At 37.0% G+C, this 21,219-nt stretch overlaps 3 protein-coding genes across 4 annotated transcripts in view; 2 read left to right on the forward strand and 1 right to left on the reverse strand.

Moving 5' to 3' along the window:
- Nucleotides 1-21,219, reverse strand: part of Coq6 (ubiquinone biosynthesis protein COQ6, mitochondrial) — a 191,650-nt gene that overhangs the window by 107,823 nt on the left and 62,608 nt on the right. The window lies entirely within an intron of this gene.
- On the forward strand, nt 4,833-6,459 carry LOC110840921 (4-vinylanisole receptor). The gene is made up of 2 exons (XM_022086240.2): nt 4,833-5,009; nt 6,274-6,459. Exons 1-2 carry the CDS (start codon nt 4,926-4,928, stop codon nt 6,457-6,459), a joined length of 270 nt encoding a protein of 89 aa, XP_021941932.2. The 5' UTR covers nt 4,833-4,925.
- Nucleotides 13,958-20,220, forward strand: LOC110840920 (4-vinylanisole receptor). Of its 2 annotated transcripts, XM_022086238.2 has the most exons (7): nt 13,958-14,285; nt 15,324-15,606; nt 16,415-16,653; nt 16,774-16,873; nt 17,246-17,350; nt 18,341-18,496; nt 19,950-20,220. In XM_022086238.2, exons 1-7 carry the CDS (start codon nt 14,008-14,010, stop codon nt 20,019-20,021), a joined length of 1,233 nt encoding a protein of 410 aa, XP_021941930.2. In that variant the 5' UTR covers nt 13,958-14,007; the 3' UTR covers nt 20,022-20,220. The 2 variants fall into 2 exon arrangements, with proteins under 2 accessions (XP_021941930.2, XP_021941931.2); XM_022086239.2 differs by lacking the exon at nt 17,246-17,350 and having other exon boundaries at nt 13,959-14,285.

The following is a 21,219-nucleotide window of genomic DNA, read 5'->3' on the forward strand; positions in this document are numbered from 1 at the left end:
AAACAAGTGCAATTTAGCGATCAAATGAATGAATATCAGTTTTTAAGAACGAGTTAATGGAAATAATGTTTGCTGGAAAGGAATAAATAGGAGGAATGAGGATCTCTGGTTGTAACGGCGTATGGACTTGTAAATGGGAAGCGACGGGAGGGAGGGTAAGGGAAGAAACAAGGCCCACTTAAAAACTGAGTATACTCCAATATATGCTTGTGAAAAAGCTGTCAGGTACTGTTATGAACATTGTTTGTATACACAATCTACAAGAAGATTTGAGCCATCTGCATTTTCTCACTGAATTGGTTACAAATGGATACAGCTACAAGTAAAACTGCTTTAAACTTTCCTTATAATTGTTTTCAGTACGAACATAAATTGTTAAAATAAAAGTATTAATGTTCAAGTCTAGTCACGCAGGGACAACTAAATTAATATTTTATTATCGCCAAAGCATAATTAAAGGACACGAAGTTTCACTGATGTTTTCTATTCGTTGTTGGTTACCAAACGTGCAACAAGAGAAATTTTAACAATTTAGCGATCCCCAATTCTTCTAGGAAATGGGATTAAAATGTACTGCAATTATCTAGAAAGTTATCAAAGAGTGTCTAGTGGCAAACATCTCCGTATTACGTCATACTGCCGACAATGTGATGGGTGTGAAGAAGTGCATGTGGAAATAAATAAGACATTACTCGTTAAATATATAAAAACCAAGCTTTTAAATTGGGTGCATACTTTTCGACTTACCTTTGCTACTCAAATTTGAAAAGTGTCCATGTGAATATTTCGCGGTAAAAATAGGATTGCAAAGTCATTTACGTACACTAAAATTTATCACTATACGTGGGATTTAATGAAATATGTACTTTAAAATTACATTTAGAATTCACTGGACTTTCAATATATTCCAGTTACTTAAAATTTCCCATTGTCTATTCTGTCGTTATCAGTGAAACTAACATACAAAGGAGAAATATAAGTTATTTAAACATGTCCTTGTGCCTAAATACCACAATATGAGCACATTATGGAATAAATGTAGGTAAATGTACATATTACAGACCTATGCTAGATGGTGGTGAGTGAAAACGTTCATGCATCGGTCGCTTTACCCCCAGCGAAAGAGCCCCTGGCATCCTTTTGGACTCGGGAGTTTTCTGGACGTGGTGGAAAAATATACAAATTTGTCAGATATCAAATTCTCGCCTCCGGTACTCACACATTCACTTATACACGGCACTATTCCGTCTATTATTATTATATTTATTACCACTATAATTATCCAGCTTAGTATGAAATCTAGAACAAATAGTCGTTATATGTATTCGTGACACATGCTAAGTTTAAAGTACATGGACATAACAAACACGACCGTCATCAAAAATTCAAACATAATTTCTCCATTCATAGATTATGCCAAAAAACAAAGTAAATCGTTCAAGGTTTTCAAAATTCAAACAAAATTACATAACTCTGGCAGATAAATAAACATCGTATGTCTGTACATATTTACTTGATTTCTGAACTGCGACTGTTTAAGTTATTACATGCATCAATTACTTCGGGAAAAAAATAACTTTCTCTTAACTTCCAACTGAAACTTTTAATGGTGCATTGGTCAGAAAGAGAAGAAGGCCCGTTTTTCCTGAATATTTCAACAGCCAAGATATGGATTACAGTTCCTGAAGAAGCAGACCTACAAATCAACAGCGCAGATCACAGTACCATTCAGTGGAAACCTGGACCTCGTGTGTGAAGGACTCAAGGCTCTGTCTGTATTAACCGTTCCGTTTGCATTTTCATAAACTTACTATGTGAATGCTTACAACGAAGATGGCCGAGCATGACAAAACTACAAGACGTTTCAGCTACTTTGTAGCTGCATTCCGCGTGACGGGGATACCCCTTCTCATGGACCGCGTTTCTCCGCTGTATTGGGTGTACGCCGCTGTGGCGACCGTGTGCTGCTATGCGTCGTACTCTGCTCAAGTCGTAGATCTTTTGAAAAACACGCGAGATCTTGAGCGCACAATGGAGACTGCTCGCGTAGTCGCCGGAGCAGGGATGACTGTGTGGATATATGGTTTCCTCAGGTATTAAGTGTCTCAGGAGTTGTTCTCGGAAAGGTAGTAACCGCCTAGCTACTTAAGTAATTCCTTGCCTTTCATGTAACGCGAAGATTCACTAAAGCGTCCACAAGGTCCTACCACTGGACCCTATCATGAGAAAAGGAAATATAGTCACCCTGTATTTCTTTAAAATGTATTTTTTATTCTGTATATTGTAACCTTCAAGGCAGAAGACATAACATGAAATGGATGCAATACGTTCCACCTAAATGCTTTGAATTACCAAGATCATTAGGCATCACTATCCACAAGACTGCACCGTGAAAATATAAAATCTCATTTCAATGTTATTATCCCATCTACACCTAGGTCTCTTCCCTTCAAGCTTTCAGACTGAAATACATAAATTCGTATTCTTCCACTGTGTGGAACATGTATCGTCCGTTTCATCCTTCTTTATTTGAACACCGGTTAGAAACGCGCCTGAAAGTGTAACTAATTTGAATTAGGTGAAGTATCCAAGTGAAAAATAAATTGGATTTAAGAGAACGAAAAATTGTAATCAAAATGCAAAGTGTAATGATAATATAAAAGCCATATAAATAATTCTGAAACACGAAGTAACAGGAGGATTAAGAAAACTGCACATGTAATAATGAATTTCGAGTTTCATAAAAGGCAGGTAATGTCTTGATTGTCTGTCCGACTATCAGCATCTGAACGACTACGCTACATTTCTGCCAGATCCTGTACTACGTACTTTCTCCACCATCAGTCGCTCTGATAACGGAGCCAGTACGCATCTCTGAAACGTCAGTCATATTCTTCTTGAGACTACACAGTGTAATGCCCCAGATGGCTGTCGTCTTCATACGATTCTCCGCGAGAAGCTGAAATCTCAATGAGAACGAAGAATCTGGAAGAAAATGTGTCACTCCAACAGATTTCAGGTTCTCACAGCGATGAAGATGTCGATGTTAGTCTTTTGGGTTGAGATGTGTAGTTAGATGCCAACGTTTCAGAGAAAATACTGTCTCCATCTCTAGGACTGAATACGTAAATATGGTTCGTTTCTCCCAAATCTTGGTGTTAATCTGAAAGGCCACACAGCATTGAAACCAATACCAACATCGACATGACAACATAACAAGTTTCCGACATAACACCCTCACTGTTCCAGATTTCGCATAAATTCATTAGAACGACTGTTACACCTCGCAGAATCCTTTGTGTGGGAAGATTTGCCTACCACAGACCCTGAAACAGGTTCCATGGCAGCGGCTGGATGGATTCCACGCATAGAATCTGTCACCCGACGGTTAATCAACATTACTCTAATTTTCCACTTCAGTTACGTCATCATAAAGAGAGCGGTGTCGAGCAAACCCCAGCTTTCATACAACACCTGGTATCCTTTTGATATATCATCTACCATCGTATTCGAGCTTGTTAATATATCTCAGGTAACGTAAACATCCGAATAACTCTCTTTCATTAACATACATTATTTGTAATTTAAATATCTGTCTACAGTGTGAACAAACATTACCATAATAATTTCCATATTTAAGAATAATACACCACATCGTAAATAGTACATACGATAATCTGCTGTATTTCATAGTTCGTCAAATATGTTACCACTGTTCGAATAAAATATATAACGGATTACATCACAACACCCCATATCCCATCATAATTTACATATTATCGGCAATATCTCATTAAAAGTTTACAAACTAACCAATATAACACGAAACAGGTAAAGCGGAAAATAATTATTAGGGTACAGCATATCTCTAAAATCCTTACGAAAATCGAGTGTTGTTATCCTTAGTTGAGGAAAAAAAGTGCAATCAAATGGTTTAAAGCAGCTGAAGGATGAACAATTTTAAAAGCTTTGCAGCGACCTAAAAATACATTATTTTTGTACGCTGCTAGCACCGGTGGACCTATGCGATGGCTGAAAGTAGCATGTAATTTTCTCGACTAATATAACTGTAAATAAACTTTAACACATGTCATTACAAATAGACAAACATTTCCCGAGTTGATGTTACAGAGGCCACAGAGTTTCTCCTGTAAAAACTCAAAGAAATCTATTACAAGTCCAAATTTATCAAAATTATTTGTAGATACATAGTACACTGTATTCGTTAAAACAGTCGAGTCTTTTGCTAAGGGGCCTAAAATACACGCCAGAGACTTTCAGCTCATTATTGAATTTATCAAAATTGGCATATCTAATTGAGTGTTGTGACAGCTCTTAGCAGCTCTGATATACACCCTCATGCTCCTGGGATTCAACGGACTGTACGCCACCCTGGTCTGCATCGCCTGCAGTCAGCTGCAGAAGCTGAGAGCAAACCTTTTGGATATCAGACAGAAACAGGACACAGCAGAGCATCCGGACCCGGGTGCTGAGACTGGACATGAGGAAAGACAGAAAGTACACGCCTTCTATCACATGCAGGACCAGCTCAACGACTGTGTACGTCACCACCAGCAAATACTGAGGTGCCTGTTATTTTTACAAACTGAACAGGGACCGAAAATGTCACTGACAACATGACAGGAAATTGTGATGCACTGGTTTAACAAGCTACACAAATTAGTAATCATTTTATTGTTCCAGTTACATTCGAGCGATGGAGGAGACGTTCAGTCCGATGATGGTGGTGATATTCCTGCTAGATCTAGCCTCCTTATGTCTTGGCTCATTCTCTATAGTTACGGTGAGGAAACAAAGATTTTGCTTTTGTCTGAAAGGTATCAGTTCCGGAAAACTTCAACAATACACACAACTAGTGCAATTTATGTTGTTTCTATCCGTAGAGTTGGGGGAACTACGTCCAGATGTCTCAGGGTATCGTGACGTACGGATTATTACTGCTAGTGCTAGCTATATACTGCTGGTTCGGATACGAGCTTTCATATCAGGTAACAGTATTATACAGAATAAGATTATGCGGCAAATCATATTAACAGCGGTTATAATGCTGGCCTTGTAATACTGGGGTCTCGGGTTCGATTCCCGGCGGTGCCCGAATTTATAACTTGTGTTGGGCAAGGCCGTGGTCTAGGCAACACGGAGTTTTCCTCCGGGGGCTTCCCCGGTTTCTCCGTGGCATCCCAACAATTACTCCATTCACACACAGAAGAAGGCAATGGCAAACCACTTCTGGATCATCTGCCAAGAACGTATATGAACAGGTCCCAGTCCGAGAAAAGGATGGAAGGATCCTGTTCATATGGACCTGTCATCAGACAGAACACTAAATAAAAACTTATATTACAATAAAATACCGGGTGCTTCAATAAATTATTTATATCGAAATGTACGCCGTTGGAAAGAAATTGGTCAAAGAAATAAAATGTAACAGCGCAGATAAACTTCTGATCAAAACTGTATTAAAAAGAGTCCCGTGTGTTTCTAAACCCAAAAGTGCTACACCCTTTAAGGTGTTAGACAGTTTTAAACGTTTCTTTCACTGAGACTAACCGCAAAGTTTCGGCAAGTTTATTCCCTTGGAGGTTCTAGTTAACCCATCGTCATACTTTGACGGATATGAAACGTCCAACTGTCTGGGTGACCTTAATTACTTTATGCTTACAAAACTTCACCTGGTAACTAATTAACTGACTTCTGACTTCATACAACTTAGTCATTCTTGAGGAACTAATATTCCCTCAGCTAGTCAAAACATTTTCCTAACTTTTGCGTTTCATAAGAGGGAAATTTCTTGACTCTGTGAGTGACTGTTAGCTTCTCAAGAAGTTTTCTGTCCCATAGAGTCAGTTACTTCGATATTTTAAATGTACGAGATCAAATAGTTTCACAGTGGGTTAACATACGTTCAAATTATAAAGCCAGATACTATATCCATAAACTTTTCATATACACCAAAGTGTAGAAATTCTAATATTTCAAAAGGTGAATAACAATCTCAAAAATCTTAAGAACATGCGACGTTTGAATAGACCTTCTGGTTTTATTCAATTGTAAGATAATGCATGCATACACTTCAGCATCCACGACGATCAATATACGAGTATTTTAGTGATAATAAATTTCTGTGGTAAACGACATGTCAATAAAAGTTACAGAGGGTTCAATGGCACTTGCAACTTAACTACAACACTGAGGTTATTATTACGATATGTACTGCATTGTGTTTTTGTCAATGATGCTGTAACGTTTCAGGCGGAGAACGTGCGAGATGCGGCCTGGGGATGTGATTGGGTCGGAACGCCAGTTTCCTTCCAGAAGAGCATCAGATTAATAATATCATCAGCTAACAAGGAGTTCACCCTCACTGCTGGAAAGATTGTGCCAGTGACGATCAGCACGCTGGTTACTGTAAGTCTGCGACCTCTTAAATATACGTAATTAAGAAATTAATTGTATATCCATCATGTAGGCCCTACCCCAAACAGCCAACATTCTCGTTCAGGTATTCAGAGAAACTGAAACTCGCATTTCGGTATCACAGTCCCTTGACTCATTCATAAATCTAGATTGTGACGTTTAACGACGCAGACAAAAATCTCGTGCTTCGGTAGTGGTGTCTGACGACGTAAACATCGTTAGCCAGCTAGTCGAGGCTTACATTGGCGGCGAGGGCCTGGCTGGCTAAAGCTGGCTAACGATGCATTTTATCTGATCGGTTCTACCGTGTTCTAGTCTATGGAGTACCACTAAACCACAAATTAAGACAGAGGATTTTTTATTCTTCGTATTTAAAAGTGTTAGCTGGATTAACACGGTTAACATGGCCGCCTTGCCAACTGGGTGGTAGTAAGCAGAACACGGACTCTTCACCATACGGAACTGTGTGCTTTGTGTTTCCAGATGGTTAACCAGAGCGTGTCCTACTTCATGTTCCTGCTAGAAGTTAAGAAAAACATCGAACACAGTAAAATTAATTAGTGCAGGCTCATAAGAAGAAAACTAACCCGATATTAAACACTGGACACTAACAACAAGCACTGGAGTCTGACTAAAGAAATTCAGACATTTCAATGCTGGTAAATATACTATGTAGATCATTTTAATAGACTTAACTAGACATAAATGCAACTTAAGTTACATTTTTATTAGGTAGTTCCTACAAAAAAAAATTTGCTTAAATCGCCCTCCTCTATTGGCATAAAATTGTTCCTGAAAACCGGTGCTGGCCTACCAAAAGTAGGTAAAGTTCGAATTACGCAAACACGGGCTTTATATTGTAACATTTTGTAGCAGAACGAGTTATTGCACTACCTCTTAGTACATTTATATTTTGGTTCAGAACAATTATAATTTCCGCAAACATCAATAATTCTCGTCAGGACTACGTTTGAACTTTAAACTTCCTCAAATTAAATTGATGCTTTCTCCGAAGCAGAATTTTATTCAAATTTTAATTTCTTTACGAGTATTCAACCACGATCCAACATTTGCTAAACACGCGAGTACCTACCTGCATAAAGGCAAGTGTCCACTATATAGACTTCTGTTTCCTAGTTTGTGTGTAATTTCAAATGTTTCGCCATAATATATGGTGATAAAAATGAGGTGTGTTTTACGAGAATACTTACTTTAAAATTGACAAACATACTACGTTAGTGTTGAGTGGAGTAACAGGGAAAGAGTACAGATACCACTTGTTCCAGTAACGCAGTTTACATGAATACTGATAAAGCAGAAATACTATTTCTGTACTACATACGAACTATCATATGGATTGTATGGATTTCTCGCCTTCTTCATTTCCGGAAGTGAACACTTCGTAACTAGGCCTTCATGTTTGCAAACATGTAACCTCTTTTCTGTTCAGAAAATTTTAAAAATAGAATAATAAGAATATATAAAGAACACTCTTTTATAAGACTTGTTCTTTAATTTTCATTTAAACTAGCGACTAACAGGAATTAACAGGAATGACGACATCGTATCTTATTGTTACTTTATTACAATAAATGGTAATGTGCCCATTGACAGTCACAGAACATTTTAAACTACAAACCCATATTATCAATTACGCACATAAGTGCGAATAAATTTACTTGTTTATATATATATATATATATATATATATATACACACACTTAAACATGCATTTAATTCTCTCTATTCCACACGACACAGTTATACTTAATCTTATATTTTAACACAGCAGAATATATGAATATTTTAAAGGTATAAATGTAAAGGATTCTGAAAATATATTTACGTATCTCTCCACAGCAACAGATACTGTCACATCACCAGGTTATCTTATCATTAAGAAGTCTATAATCTGCTGTTTTTAAATAATTATCAACACATGTAACAAGGTCACTAATCTACGAGTGTAAGCTTGAGTCAATATATAAAACAGGTGTACATCAAGACAATCCTTACATTTATAATTATATCATTACAGCAAGATGAAATTAATACCCGTTATTGCTTACTTTATGAGCTGATATACACACCTGTTTACCAAATTTGTCTTATTCTTATGCCTTATAATTGTGACAACTTGCTGACATCGTCCTTACACACGTTAAATATCAATAAAATAATTTCTGTCGCATATTCTGTCAGCAGGTTCTGAAAGCCAGACCACATACACCGAAATGCACATTTCTATTTGGCCATATGGTCCAACGACTATTTCATGCGAAACCAAATTATTTAGAGCAAATTTTATTTTACAATTTAATTATATATTATAAACGAGGTCTCAGACAGAAGCTCGACGTAGTAACATAATGCCAAAGTAAGTATGCATTTAACTATCATAAACAAATAAGTTGACCAAAATTTTAAAGTTTAATTACAAGTTAATTTGCTGAATTTTAAGTATACTAACTAATATGGTGTATAATATGCGCTGAAGTCAATACCTGTTGACCAATTTTTAACCTGATCGTTTACATAACGAACCCACAACCTCTGTAACACATGTAATTTCCCACCGAATTGTAGGCTGCACGACAGTTATGTAAGTACTCGAAGACTTCCTCTAAAATTGTTGTGCGTTTAAATTAAAGGGAATAAAATATAATAAGATACAATTCAAAGCCCAAGAATCATAATAAACATCTGCACAATTAGGAAAAGTATAAATATTTTATTATAATCCAGCACTGGTAACAGAATTAAATTCTCATGTTATTCTCAAAAATATGCGCTAGTGTAATCACCAATTGGTTTAACAAACCTCGTAACTCTAAGGTTCAGTTTATAATAATAAACAAACGCTTTAAACACGAAACCACCAATTTTTCAACTTAACGTACCAACCCGAATACGTACGTCATAAACTACATACTCTGAGGTCTGAGAAAGTGTCGTCCGATGAAGATTATAAAATAACGAAAAAGACAAGTGCGAAAAAATTAATCTTATAAGATAGCAGCCTTGAAGGCAGGAACACTGTCTGGAAATGTGCAGTCTATATAACGGAAACTACTGAAATCGTAGATAAGAAAGAAATTAATTAAGTAAGTAATAAAGTAACAAAGAAAGGAAGAGATGAGATACAATGTGAGTTAATCAAAACAGAATTGTGGCATACATGCTAAAAATTGTACGAGAGATCCTTGAACGTATGGTATACACTTCAGTCCTGAAGATGAAAGCAGTATGTTCCTCTAAAACATCAGTATCTACCTACAAGTCCACATGACGTTATTACCCACCGCTGTGATAATTCCAAGTTGCAAATAGTATACAGCACTCTCTTGCATTATAATTTAATACAAGAGGAGTTCCCGTTGCATATCGGTATATGAAAACTGTAGTTGCGATACGGAAGAAATGCACTACTTTGACGTGAGGAAGATGAAAGCTGTAGTCCCAATGCTTGAGGCAGAAAGATATGTTAAAAGGAAGAACATCTGAATCAAGTCGCTAGACGGCAACATTAATGCCGCTCTTGAACGACATAAAATTAAAGATACGCTGACTCCTTCCGTCTTTTATAACAAATTAATCAAACAAGCTTGCGCGAAATTATACTCGCAGCATTAAGCTAATTAGTATAATGCGCAAATACCACCGTGAGGGCCTCCTGGCACACTATAATTACCTATCTCATGTCGCGTTCCTTACTTTTTAAAACAATCCCAGGTCTAAGTTACACACCAGCAGCTCCTTAACATACTTATATGCAGGACAAGACATTTGATAACATTCAGGAAAAACCAGCTTTCAAATCATACTTCATATTTAAACTTCACCAAGTTAAATCGATACAAAACAATTTAGTTTGAGTAGGTACATAAAGTTCTGTACCAATTAATTTAATTAAGATCTAGCATTCTGGATCATTACAAACACAAATCAAATAAAATATTCCAATACTTTATAAGAATGTTACTTTCTACTAATAATAAGTTATATTAATCTTCCTGCACTTCTACAGGGCTACTATATAATGCAGCCTACATTCTGATAATACTAATTATTTCAGACAAGAAAAGTTTAAACAATTTTTAAGTCTGTATTCGTACTGTCTGTATGAGGTTTAATGTGCGTTAGTTTGTACTACACCTAAGAATAGCGTGTAACTCACAGCAAGTATGTTTATGCGTTTATTAATTAATCTCTGACAAAACGTGAAGGTGAAGTCTGTTCGCTCTAAACCAACCCAAACTGCAGGACCAGTTCTTATCGGCCTACTTACTTGTTTAACCTCCACATCTGGAGGCTGCATCCGCACGCAACCTGAGGACGCACGATGCCATGGTACACATACATGCTAATCAAGAAGTATTTGGACGTACGAAGACTCTAGTAAGAAATTTATGATATCAGACCAAAACAGCAATACACTTGGCGATTATACATCACTCTGTAATTATCAGAATAGTGAAATGCGGGGGCTACGATGGTCTGATCACGTAGCTAAGCTTGGGGAACAAGGAAAACGTACATAATTCTATGGAGCAACTTGTTGGAAAACGGACACTTAGAAGACCTAGAAGGAGACAGGACAACATTAATATTGGTACTGGATAAAGATGATGTAAGAATGGCAGATGAATAGAAGTGTATGATTCCGGACACGGTATGAACAATCAATACAGAATTTCATAAATAACTGGCAGAGTACTCAAACGATACGCTAAAGTTCATTTAGGACCTTAAAAGCGAATCTCAGTCACAGGATATCGATGCAAAAATCGAATGGCGTTCTTCTGCCAAAAGGATGGCCGGACCCAGTTATCTTAACGGTCCCCTCTGATTGTGTAACCCCCGCCATGACGGAAACATCAATTTTCTGAAAGCGTTGTGGTTTAAGAAAGAACCTAGAGGATGGATAATGCCCATTCTCTTAAACTGTTCAGTCTGACGCTGATTACAGGTATTTAACGTATCACAAACGTGAATTTTCTTTGTAAGACGTGTGCTCTGATATTTTCGAATATTGTGACATGGCCCTAATCAAGTGACTACATCTCCAAATTATTTCTGCGTTAAGGTAATTTTAGTCTGGACCTCTTCAACATTCTACGTGTCATATTCTAGAGCAAAATAAAATCCGAATAAAGAATTTAGTGATATTCATTGAAATGGAAATCACAATTAAATCAGTAAAATATTTACCAACATGAACCTTGTTAGATGTCTTGAACTAAAATGTTAATAATACACAAGACGAGATAATGTAACCATCTTCTACTCATTTCCTAACAGTTCTCTTTATAAATAATTAATTTTTATAGTTAATTTTAGCAACATATAATGGAGAAGAATAAAAAGCAGAATATTTTTCACATCATAACCACTCCGTACAAAATTACTGGATTCTTATACTTGGAATGAAGAAGATATAATCGGTGCTTACAACAGAAGAAATACCTGTTTACGAGTGCTTCATCTGAAGGCTTTAACGACATGCAAAGAAAAATATTACATTCCTCTGTTCCCTGTTAGCTTCGTACGTAATATTTAATCTTAAATTCATAAATAAGTAAATAATATTATTAGGATTGTAAGTGATGATGTGACAATAACTAACTGTTATGTTCTCATCACAGCATGGGAAGTCATCAGGTTGCAGATGGAGGCGACAGCCTCCATTATGAAGGGCAGTTGCGAACATGTTGGAGAAGCAGTTGTAAACGATCAACAATGGGTGACCGTTCATCTTGGTGTTGGACGCTGGTACAACAACTCCTCACCATAAAACACTACACGTTACGAACCACAGAGAAGGCAAAAACTCAAATAGGAGCAGGATATCTGATTAGGTGAATACGTTTAAGTATCTTAGCTGTAATACATGATTTCGATTCTCAAATAACCTATGTGTGAAGCTCTCAGATTTTCAATAGTCTTGTAGCACCATCAAGAGATTATTATCGTAAAAAAACAAGAACAGAGACTGTGTAAGACTTGAGGTTCTCACAGCGGTGAATATGAAGATTTCTGTCTTCTGGGTTATTGCGCTGTGTAGTCTGGTCGATGTTAACCAACGTTTCAGAGGTCATACTGCCTCCGTCATCAGGGCGATGAATATTCATCGCCCTGATGACGGAGGCAGTATGACCTCTGAAACGTTGGTTAACATCGACCAGACTACACAGCGCAATAACCCAGAAGACAGAAATCTTCAAGAACAGAGACTCTTCGGAAATTCAATAAGTAATTGAGTCCATATTGCTTTATATGGCGTAATTCTGCGTAATAATTATAAAACAGCAAAAACAAATGAAAACAGCAATGATGAGATTTCTGCGACCTCTAGTAGGACGTGAATGGTCTGGGCGAAGACATACAGAAACAACTGAATATATTTTCCAAAACTGATAACCAAATTTTCAAAGAAACCATCAGGATTATGTGGAACGAACTGAGAAACGTCAATTGCAAACAAACTTCTACATTCATTCCTCGAAAGGAAAACGAGAAAGAGGAAGACCTATGAAAAGATTAAAAGACCAATTCCAGAAGAAAAATAACGGAAGTCGGAACAGACTAATACTTTTAATCCCTGAAGCTGATGATGGTGATGATGATGATGATTAGTTGAAAAGTGGGTATGGGAAATATAACATTATGTGTAATGTACTAAACAAATAATACATGACATATCTGACATGGACATAACTACGAATATCATTCGTTACCAACTTAAAAGACGCTTTAAAATTTTCGGAATATCCTAACGACAAACATATTACAATTTCTTGGCACATCAATTATACGGTACACGAGAGTTGATCACAAAAACGTAGCGGAAACCAAGAGCCCCAATTTATACCGAAGTCGCAGTCCAGCGATTAACACAATCAATTCTTATTCGAGACGACCCGGCTTTGAGACCAATTAACCTAATTACGTATTTTCGTCTTCCTAAAGTCGTTCTAGGCAAATGCTGGGATATTGTCTTAAAATAGGTCAAAACCACTTCTTCCCACACCCTCTCCATTTCATCATTCAAAATTACCCTAAATTCTATGCTACATAGGCCGTGCAGCTATAAAATAAACGTAAATTTAAAATACCAAATGTCTGCTTTTGTATGTGATATAATATAGGTTTAAATTCCGAATATTACACTTTATCCAAAATATTCTTACAAGAAAGCATCGTTATAGCGTGTTTGTGTGTGAGAGTAAAGAAGCATACTATTCACTGAATATTAAAATTATAGAGGTCATGAATTACTTAGATTATAAAGCCTCCGTACTCGTCCTACTGTTTGCATGCTTTCCCAGAATTAAAACTTCTAAGCGTATTCAGTTAAGGAACGACAAATAAGACCCTTTATTTATAAATAATTCAGTACTTGGTTCTACAATACGTTTATGATTATTGAATATCTACAGCCCATGTGTAAATCCATGCAGTAGTGGGTTGCAGTGTGTGGCTTTGAGACGTCCATACCCACATCTCTTTGTTCTTGAAATCTTATTAAATTGGGCACAGATCAGACCTGATCATTTCATTGTCTATAATATGGCAGGGCGTAATAACGTACTGATAGGAAACATTACAAAACTGCGCTTCAATTTCTTCTTGATAGTTTTTCGCACAGCTGGCATTCCAATTCTGTTCGAGAAAGTGCCGAAATTATTCCAAATTTACTGCTTCGCAGTAAATACCTGCGTTTTGATATTCTATGCTTCTAATGTTTTGGATTTGTTTACACATAAGGAAGATCTGAGATACACCATGGAAACTGTCCGAGCGGCGGCTCCAGCAAGCATAATTATATGGACATACAGCTTCCTCAGGTACATTTCAGTGTTGCTCTTTCGTCTCCACGATTCTGTTAAGAATGTCGATCCGAGTCTTAAAAACCCTGAGATTCAAATTTGATTATCATACATTACTGTCTCCATTTTAAACATTTAAAAGTTATGGACACAAATTAAGAAAACTGATAGAACAAGAGGATAAAATAAAAAGAAATTTTTGTAAGAACTGGAGTTTATAACATTTTTGTAATTAATATAGATTCTCATAAAATACAGTCCAGGAAGCAGAAACATGCGACTCTTTTACATTTCACAATTACAGCCTGTACACAGGTCTTTTAAGTAAAATATCATGATATGCAAATCGAATTCAGTGCCATGTAAATTGTTTACTGATGGCAATTGTTTGCTGTAACAAACCCATAGCTACATTCCATTATGTTGAAATATTGCAATACTATATCAGTTTGTCCATTCATGGGCATCGAGATGTTAAAAACGTCTGTATATTGCTATCCATTCAGGCGTTCTAACGGAACAAATGAAAATTGAAGTTTCATTATCGTTCACAAAACTTGATCCTGAACTCTATGCTCAGTGAAATAAACCTAGTCCACCTCCTGAAAACCTATTCCTTTAATATATATACAAATATCATTCACTCATCTGCGCCTAGGACTCCTGAAAGCATTCTTCCCGGCAGGTTTCCAACTAAAATCCTGTATTGTTTTACTTGACGTGCGTTCTATGCGCCATCCATCTGATACTCCTTGATTTTATCGCCTAAGCAATATCTTGAGAAGAAATGTGCAGTTCCTCGGTATGAAAGTTTCTCCATCATACTGTTACTCCATTTCTCTTAAGTCCAAACAAACAATAAGGTAGAGGAATTAGAAAAATATTCGACACGACTGTCTGTTCTTGTTGAGATTCCAGGGGCGTAACAGACACGTAAGCCCTTTCTAAGTGATTTAACGGATATAGAAAAATGCGTGAAAATATAATACCAATGGAGCACATTTCATAAATTTTTGTATTTGTGTTTTACTTAAGCTACAATTTCTGGTCCAACAGGTTTCGGACAAATGTTTTAGAACGGCTGATTCGCGGAACCGAGGCTTTCAACTGGGAAACACTTCCGAAGAATGATCCAGACACTGGTTCCTTGACAATGGCTGGTTGGATTTCTGTCATAAAGACAACTATCAGACGAATTACAATCTCTGCAGAGTTGTACTTGGTGGCGTACATTATAGCTTGCTCAGTGATATCCGACAAACGTATCCCACTGTTCAACGCCTGGTTTCCCTGCGACATGGCCCTTAGCCCAGCATACGAACTGATTAACATCCAGCAGGTAAATTACCATTCTTAATCTACAGTAAGATCTAAGTGACATTTTATAAATCACGACATAAAACCTATGAAAAACAATTAAATACAAAATATTATATCATAATGTTTCAGTTCTTAATGACCTTGCTTATTAACAAAACTTTCTGGATTAAATTTCGTCAACCAATTATGCTTAATGATAATATTCACACTTGCATTGCTTTCGCTCGCACATATGACGACGTCTCTCAGTTGTTTACCTCATCTTTATATACTCGCATATGAACAAATCGCGTTCATGTTCGAACAGCATCATTTATAAAAAAATGCACATCAACAAAACTAGTCGTATGGGCTACAATTACATAATCACAGATAACGAAACTAAAAACCTGTAACAAAATCACAGATTCACAGGCTTCGTGACACCCGGAGGATTATTACCGCGTTCATTTACAACCCATTAGACTCCCTTCTGAGCAAGTAGAATCGAATGTAATCCACAAACTCACGCCTAAACACAACCCTTAATCCCGACACCTTCCTCTACGCTTAATATAAAGCACCAGAATCCAATATTATCAATTTAAACAAACTCTTCACCCTAATGATGGAGGCAGCAAGCACCGGAAACGTCGATAAACTTCTACCACACTAAACGGCCCAACAACCCAGAAGACAGTCATCTACACCACACAATAAATCACAAATATTTGACTAGGTGTGATCAAGTACGCAAATTCTCCGACCAAAATTAACGTTGCATTTACGTTTTAACAACATCACTTATGTTCGTGTGTTTGTAATGTTCCTGTTTGTTATTCCTGCAGTCCATTGCTGCTACTGCTTACGTCTTCACCGTTTACCCCTTCCCGTGCTTTTTCGCTACTCTGGTCTGCATCACCGGAAGTCAACTGGAAAAGCTGAGGGCAAGACTGTTGAATATCAAACTGAAACGCGACACGGCAATGCAACAGGAATCGGGTGCTGAGACTGACCTCGAGGAAGTGTTCCGGCACATGCAGAAAGAGCTGAACGAGTGCGTACGTCAACATCAAGAGATTCTGAGGTGTGTGGAACAGGGAACTTCCTACGAAAACACGAATGATTAAAGACGCTACGTGATGTTATTTGTAATTCTACCAGGTTAATGGCAGTTGACACGTAATTGTTATATTTCTCCTCTAAGATACATTCGAGAGCTGGAGGATTCACTGAATGTCTTCATGACTGGGGTCTTCTTACTTTCGCTGATATCGATGTGTCTCTGTGCCTTCTCTATTGTTACGGTAAGTAGAACGCTTCTTGGTTTATACAATACACTAGTAAAGCCCATTTGGCTACGATGTATATTTTTGTAAGACACACAGTTCGGGAAAAACAGGGCAATTTAAATTTTCAACGTGCCTGTAGATTTTCTGTCCTAAGGGGAACGTTTTATTTACAACTGTTTTTACGACAAACCGTTTTATTTTTATTTTTTTAATTCTTCGACGAATATTCCAAATAGAAAGAATAGCTAATGTTCTTTCGTTTGTCTTTACAACAGGAACACACCTTTTTAAGTCCCCAATTCCCCAATTTCTCTCGGTATGTTGCACATGGTCTTCTTCAAATGTTCATTTTAAAGCACAAACGCAGTCTCGTTCCTCTGTCTGCAGAGCTGGGGAGACCATTTTATGATGCTCCAGGGAGTAATCGCATACTCGATGGCGCTAGTACCTTTAGTATTCTACTGCTGGTTTGGATATGAGCTTACGGCACAGGTAGGTAGACTGCTAAGCATCAACTCGTGTGATTCTGTAGCATTATTCGCAGCTCCGCTCAGAATGAGTCACTTTTACACGAAACGGACATTGCCATTAATTACGAAGTCACATATACACATTCAAAATTTATATTAATTACATTACAAAAAATACATAACATGAACTATATTAATAGTAAGACTTCACAAAGTCTTTTAAGACCCTCTGAACACACAATAAAGAAGGAACGTTCACCCTTATTTCACTACGTTCAATAATTTTATTTAATAACACCTTACGTTTTTATAAATAAACTGTTACTTAGCAGATTAATGATTTTTTCAGACAAAACGTCTAGCATTAGTACAACTAATAATTTAATTTACGCGCATTTTCGTGTTTCACCTTGTTATTTACGGTAGAATGGCATCCAAACAACAAAGAAAAATCATGAACAGATAAGGCTATACACATACATATGCCTATACTATATTATGAACTTAAACGGACGCCATCAGAATGTTTTAGAATTACGAGTAAGCCTAATTGTCTGCATTCGCCAATAAATGTCTGAAGAAAACATCACCTCAGCGTTTTTGGGACCGAACAATAAACCGTCTAGAATAGCAACCGTCCACGTTCTGTGCCACACATCCATAGACTGACCAAAGAACGCAATTAGTATTTCATATTCTGGAGGAAACATGTTCATTTTGTGCCCCAAACGCGGTATACATTGACTAAGCACAATGGTGGCTTTTCTCACTCCGTCCAAGAAAAGTGTGGGACAGTCATTTATACCGGTCACTACCGTTTCCTTCTAGTTTATTTTCACCACCATCGTTGTAAAATTATAACCTTGTCAAATTCCAGTTAAATAAAGAAATATTTTATGATCATAATTCTGAGCATATTCTCAGTGGAAAATCGTTTTTAACGCCATAAAACGTGTCCTTCCTCTTCTGCATTAAGAACTTTCGCTTGCATTCCAGCTGGTTCTTGTTTCAGACGCAGAGAATAAAAGATGCGGCCTGGGGATGTGATTGGGTCGGAACGCCAGTTTCCTTCCAGAAGAGCATCAGATTAATAATATCATCAGCTAACAAGGAGTTCACCCTCACTGCTGGAAAGATTGTGCCAGTGACCATCAGCACCATGGTTAATGTACGTTTCGATTCTAAATAACAACCAAACATTTCTTAGACTATCAGTGGAAAACCTGTTTTCAGTTTCCTTATGCACTTCACAGCAAAATACCACAGCGAACTCTTAAAAGAATATAAGGAAAAATGTTTGTGTGCGGTTTCATGTGCGTACAATTGAGCGGCTGTGTGAAATTACACAATATACATCTACAGGATATGTGGTGATAATGTTGATAATATTGCACATGTGCTCAAAGCGTTTCAAAATCATAAGTGTTCCAAACTTTTTGTGCATCTTTACTACTTGTCTTTACATTAATTTTGCCAATAAGTCTTCAGTAATAAATTATCATTATTCCAGAGCAGTTTAAAATTGTTTGCCATTCTATAGTTCAGGGGCAGAAAGATGTGAAACCATTATTCTGGATTCAAAGCCCTTTCTCATACATAAATGATACCGTAAAACTTCCATATCGTACGAAACTAAACGTGATTCAGAACAGAAAGTATTCATCATAAAGTTACGTAAAGTTAGGAAATGTATGAAACACTTCTTCATAAAAGTTCTCCGAGGAATCTGTCCGACTGGTCAGCTGCGTGATCCAATCCCCTAATTTGTGCAACTTCACTGCAATCATTGGTCTGGTGCGTGTTACATAGTAGGCCTGTTGAACCAACCACAATATATATTTTCACCTGAAGATGGTAGCACAGACACTTCTCGAAACGTAGTGTTCTCATTTTAGAATAGCGAACGATGGAAGAAGTCCAGAAAAAACAGCAATGTGGTTATGTGAACAGTATAATGCATTCATAAAAGGAAAAAAGACTTACTGAAATTTTTAATTTTATATTACTGTAACTGGAAAAAAACCCAGGAAAAATACGTCGGTTACTCCCGAACGTCCGGAACAGGTATAAATTATGTTCTTGCTTTCCGAACTTCAGAAATTACGTACGAGCTGGATAATGGGGTTTTATTAAAGTTAATGGTAGGTATTCTTCTCTTGCCCACAATACCCAGATCAGGTCTGACGTCTATCAAGTCTTGTACACGATGGGTACCGGGGGGCTCTTTCCCTGAGAGTGAATACTTACGTCAATATAATGCTAAGGTTCATAATGAGTTCACATGACCTAGAAATGGATACATATGACTGCATAGGGTGATGCTTAAATTAAGAACCTACAGCGCCAATGAGTGCAGGCCTATATACGAAGTTGGTTCAAACCTGATCTCAAATTTTGATCACCTTGTGTCAATAAATCGTCTCACCTGTTTCATATCAGACAGACAAATCTCTCGCTCCATGAAATGACTTCGCGAAAATTACACTGATTCAAGAGAATCAAATTCCAAACACCCTCCTACGTATCTCTAGTTTTTAATATAGTTATTTTCCACAGGACACAGTAGATGTTTTATTCAAATAACGAACAAGACATTAAATGTGTGTACTTTGTGATTGCAGATGGTTAATCAAAGCGTGTCGTACTTCATGTTTCTACTTGAAGTCAAGGACAGCATCGAAACTGACGAATGAATCAACACGTAGTACCTCCATGTATGTAAGGGCTCCTAGTCTTACACTAGATGGAACACGTTACTTCACAACGGTTCACTCAAACGTAACAAGAGTAGACTTTATATGTAGAAAGATATATGTAATCACACCGGACTTTATTTTAGGAACACAGAAATACACAATTCACGTTTAGCTATTAAATGCTATTACAAGCGTATGAGGTAAATATTCTTACTAATTAACAGGATATTTCGCCTTTTCTTCAACATCCTCAGATAAAATTCTATTTAATTTCATAAGCTAGCGACATTCCTCCAAACCAGATGACCTACATTATGACGACTCCTTCGCCAAACGTGTTGCAACTACGAAGAGTTTCGACAGACTACAACAAAACATAAATATGAAGCTTCCATGCGACTTCTGCATGAAAGTAGCCGTCACCAAATTGCATGCTTCATGATCACAGAACAAAACTGCAATGCTTCATCAAGTAATCGCTTGCATGGTTTAATAAACAGACACAAAATAGATACAACTGTGCTCTCTTCTTCGGGTTAAGTGAAATACCGAAGCTGGCTTCTAAAAGCTGATAGCACTACATCGGACCTAGAATTAGCAGCTCGATAAAGCTGTGTGTTGAGACAGGTGTTCGGTGTAAACATTTTATGTTCCTCGACAGGCATGTAAGACTTCGGATATGATAGAATAACATACTTAAAGTTATTAAATGATTTCTATATGACCGAAAACAATCGTCACTCAGGTGTGAGTTTAGGTTCTCACGGCGAAGGATCACCCTGAAGACAGAGGCAGTAAACTCCTCTAAAAGGCTGGTCAATATCTACCAGGCTGCACAAAACATTACCTCAGAACACAGACATTTTTCAATCGCCATTTCTGATTACATTTCGCTTACATAATTAACAACATTTCTTTACAAAAATGATTGAAAAGGGCAAATATTCAAGATGATTGCTTCGTTACCGTAAAGACAAAGCATATTAAGTAATTCACTACTTTTTTGTTTACTATTTATTTGTACATATTTGTTTACTAGCTTATGTAAAGATTCCATACATTTTAAGAAATTTCAAAACACACAGCTTGAAGGCAAATGATGCTTGAAAAGGACTAACCTTTTAGGAGTAAAATTAAAATCACACTTTCTAATTTTGATAGGGAAACCTTTTAGTAAAATACGACATACACATGA

The sequence above is a fragment of the Zootermopsis nevadensis genome, unplaced genomic scaffold (genome assembly GCF_977971745.1).
Source record: "Zootermopsis nevadensis isolate Lab colony 2312 unplaced genomic scaffold, Znev_1.0 Znev_ptg000021l, whole genome shotgun sequence".
NCBI classification, from domain to species: Eukaryota; Metazoa; Arthropoda; class Insecta; order Blattodea; family Termopsidae; genus Zootermopsis; species Zootermopsis nevadensis.

Bases quoted from the DNA above. Each gene is read 5' to 3' on its own strand.
- LOC110840921 (XM_022086240.2), top strand. From the start codon at position 4,926: ATGTCTCAGGGTATCGTGACGTACGGATTATTACTGCTAGTGCTAGCT. The intron at 5,010-6,273 runs GTAACAGTATTA...GTAACGTTTCAG, and splicing joins GATACGAGCTTTCATATCAG to GCGGAGAACGTGCGAGATGC.
- LOC110840920 (XM_022086238.2), top strand. From the start codon at position 14,008: ATGGCAGGGCGTAATAACGTACTGATAGGAAACATTACAAAACTGCGC. The intron at 14,286-15,323 runs GTACATTTCAGT...CTGGTCCAACAG, and splicing joins TGGACATACAGCTTCCTCAG to GTTTCGGACAAATGTTTTAG. The intron at 15,607-16,414 runs GTAAATTACCAT...TTATTCCTGCAG, and splicing joins AACTGATTAACATCCAGCAG to TCCATTGCTGCTACTGCTTA.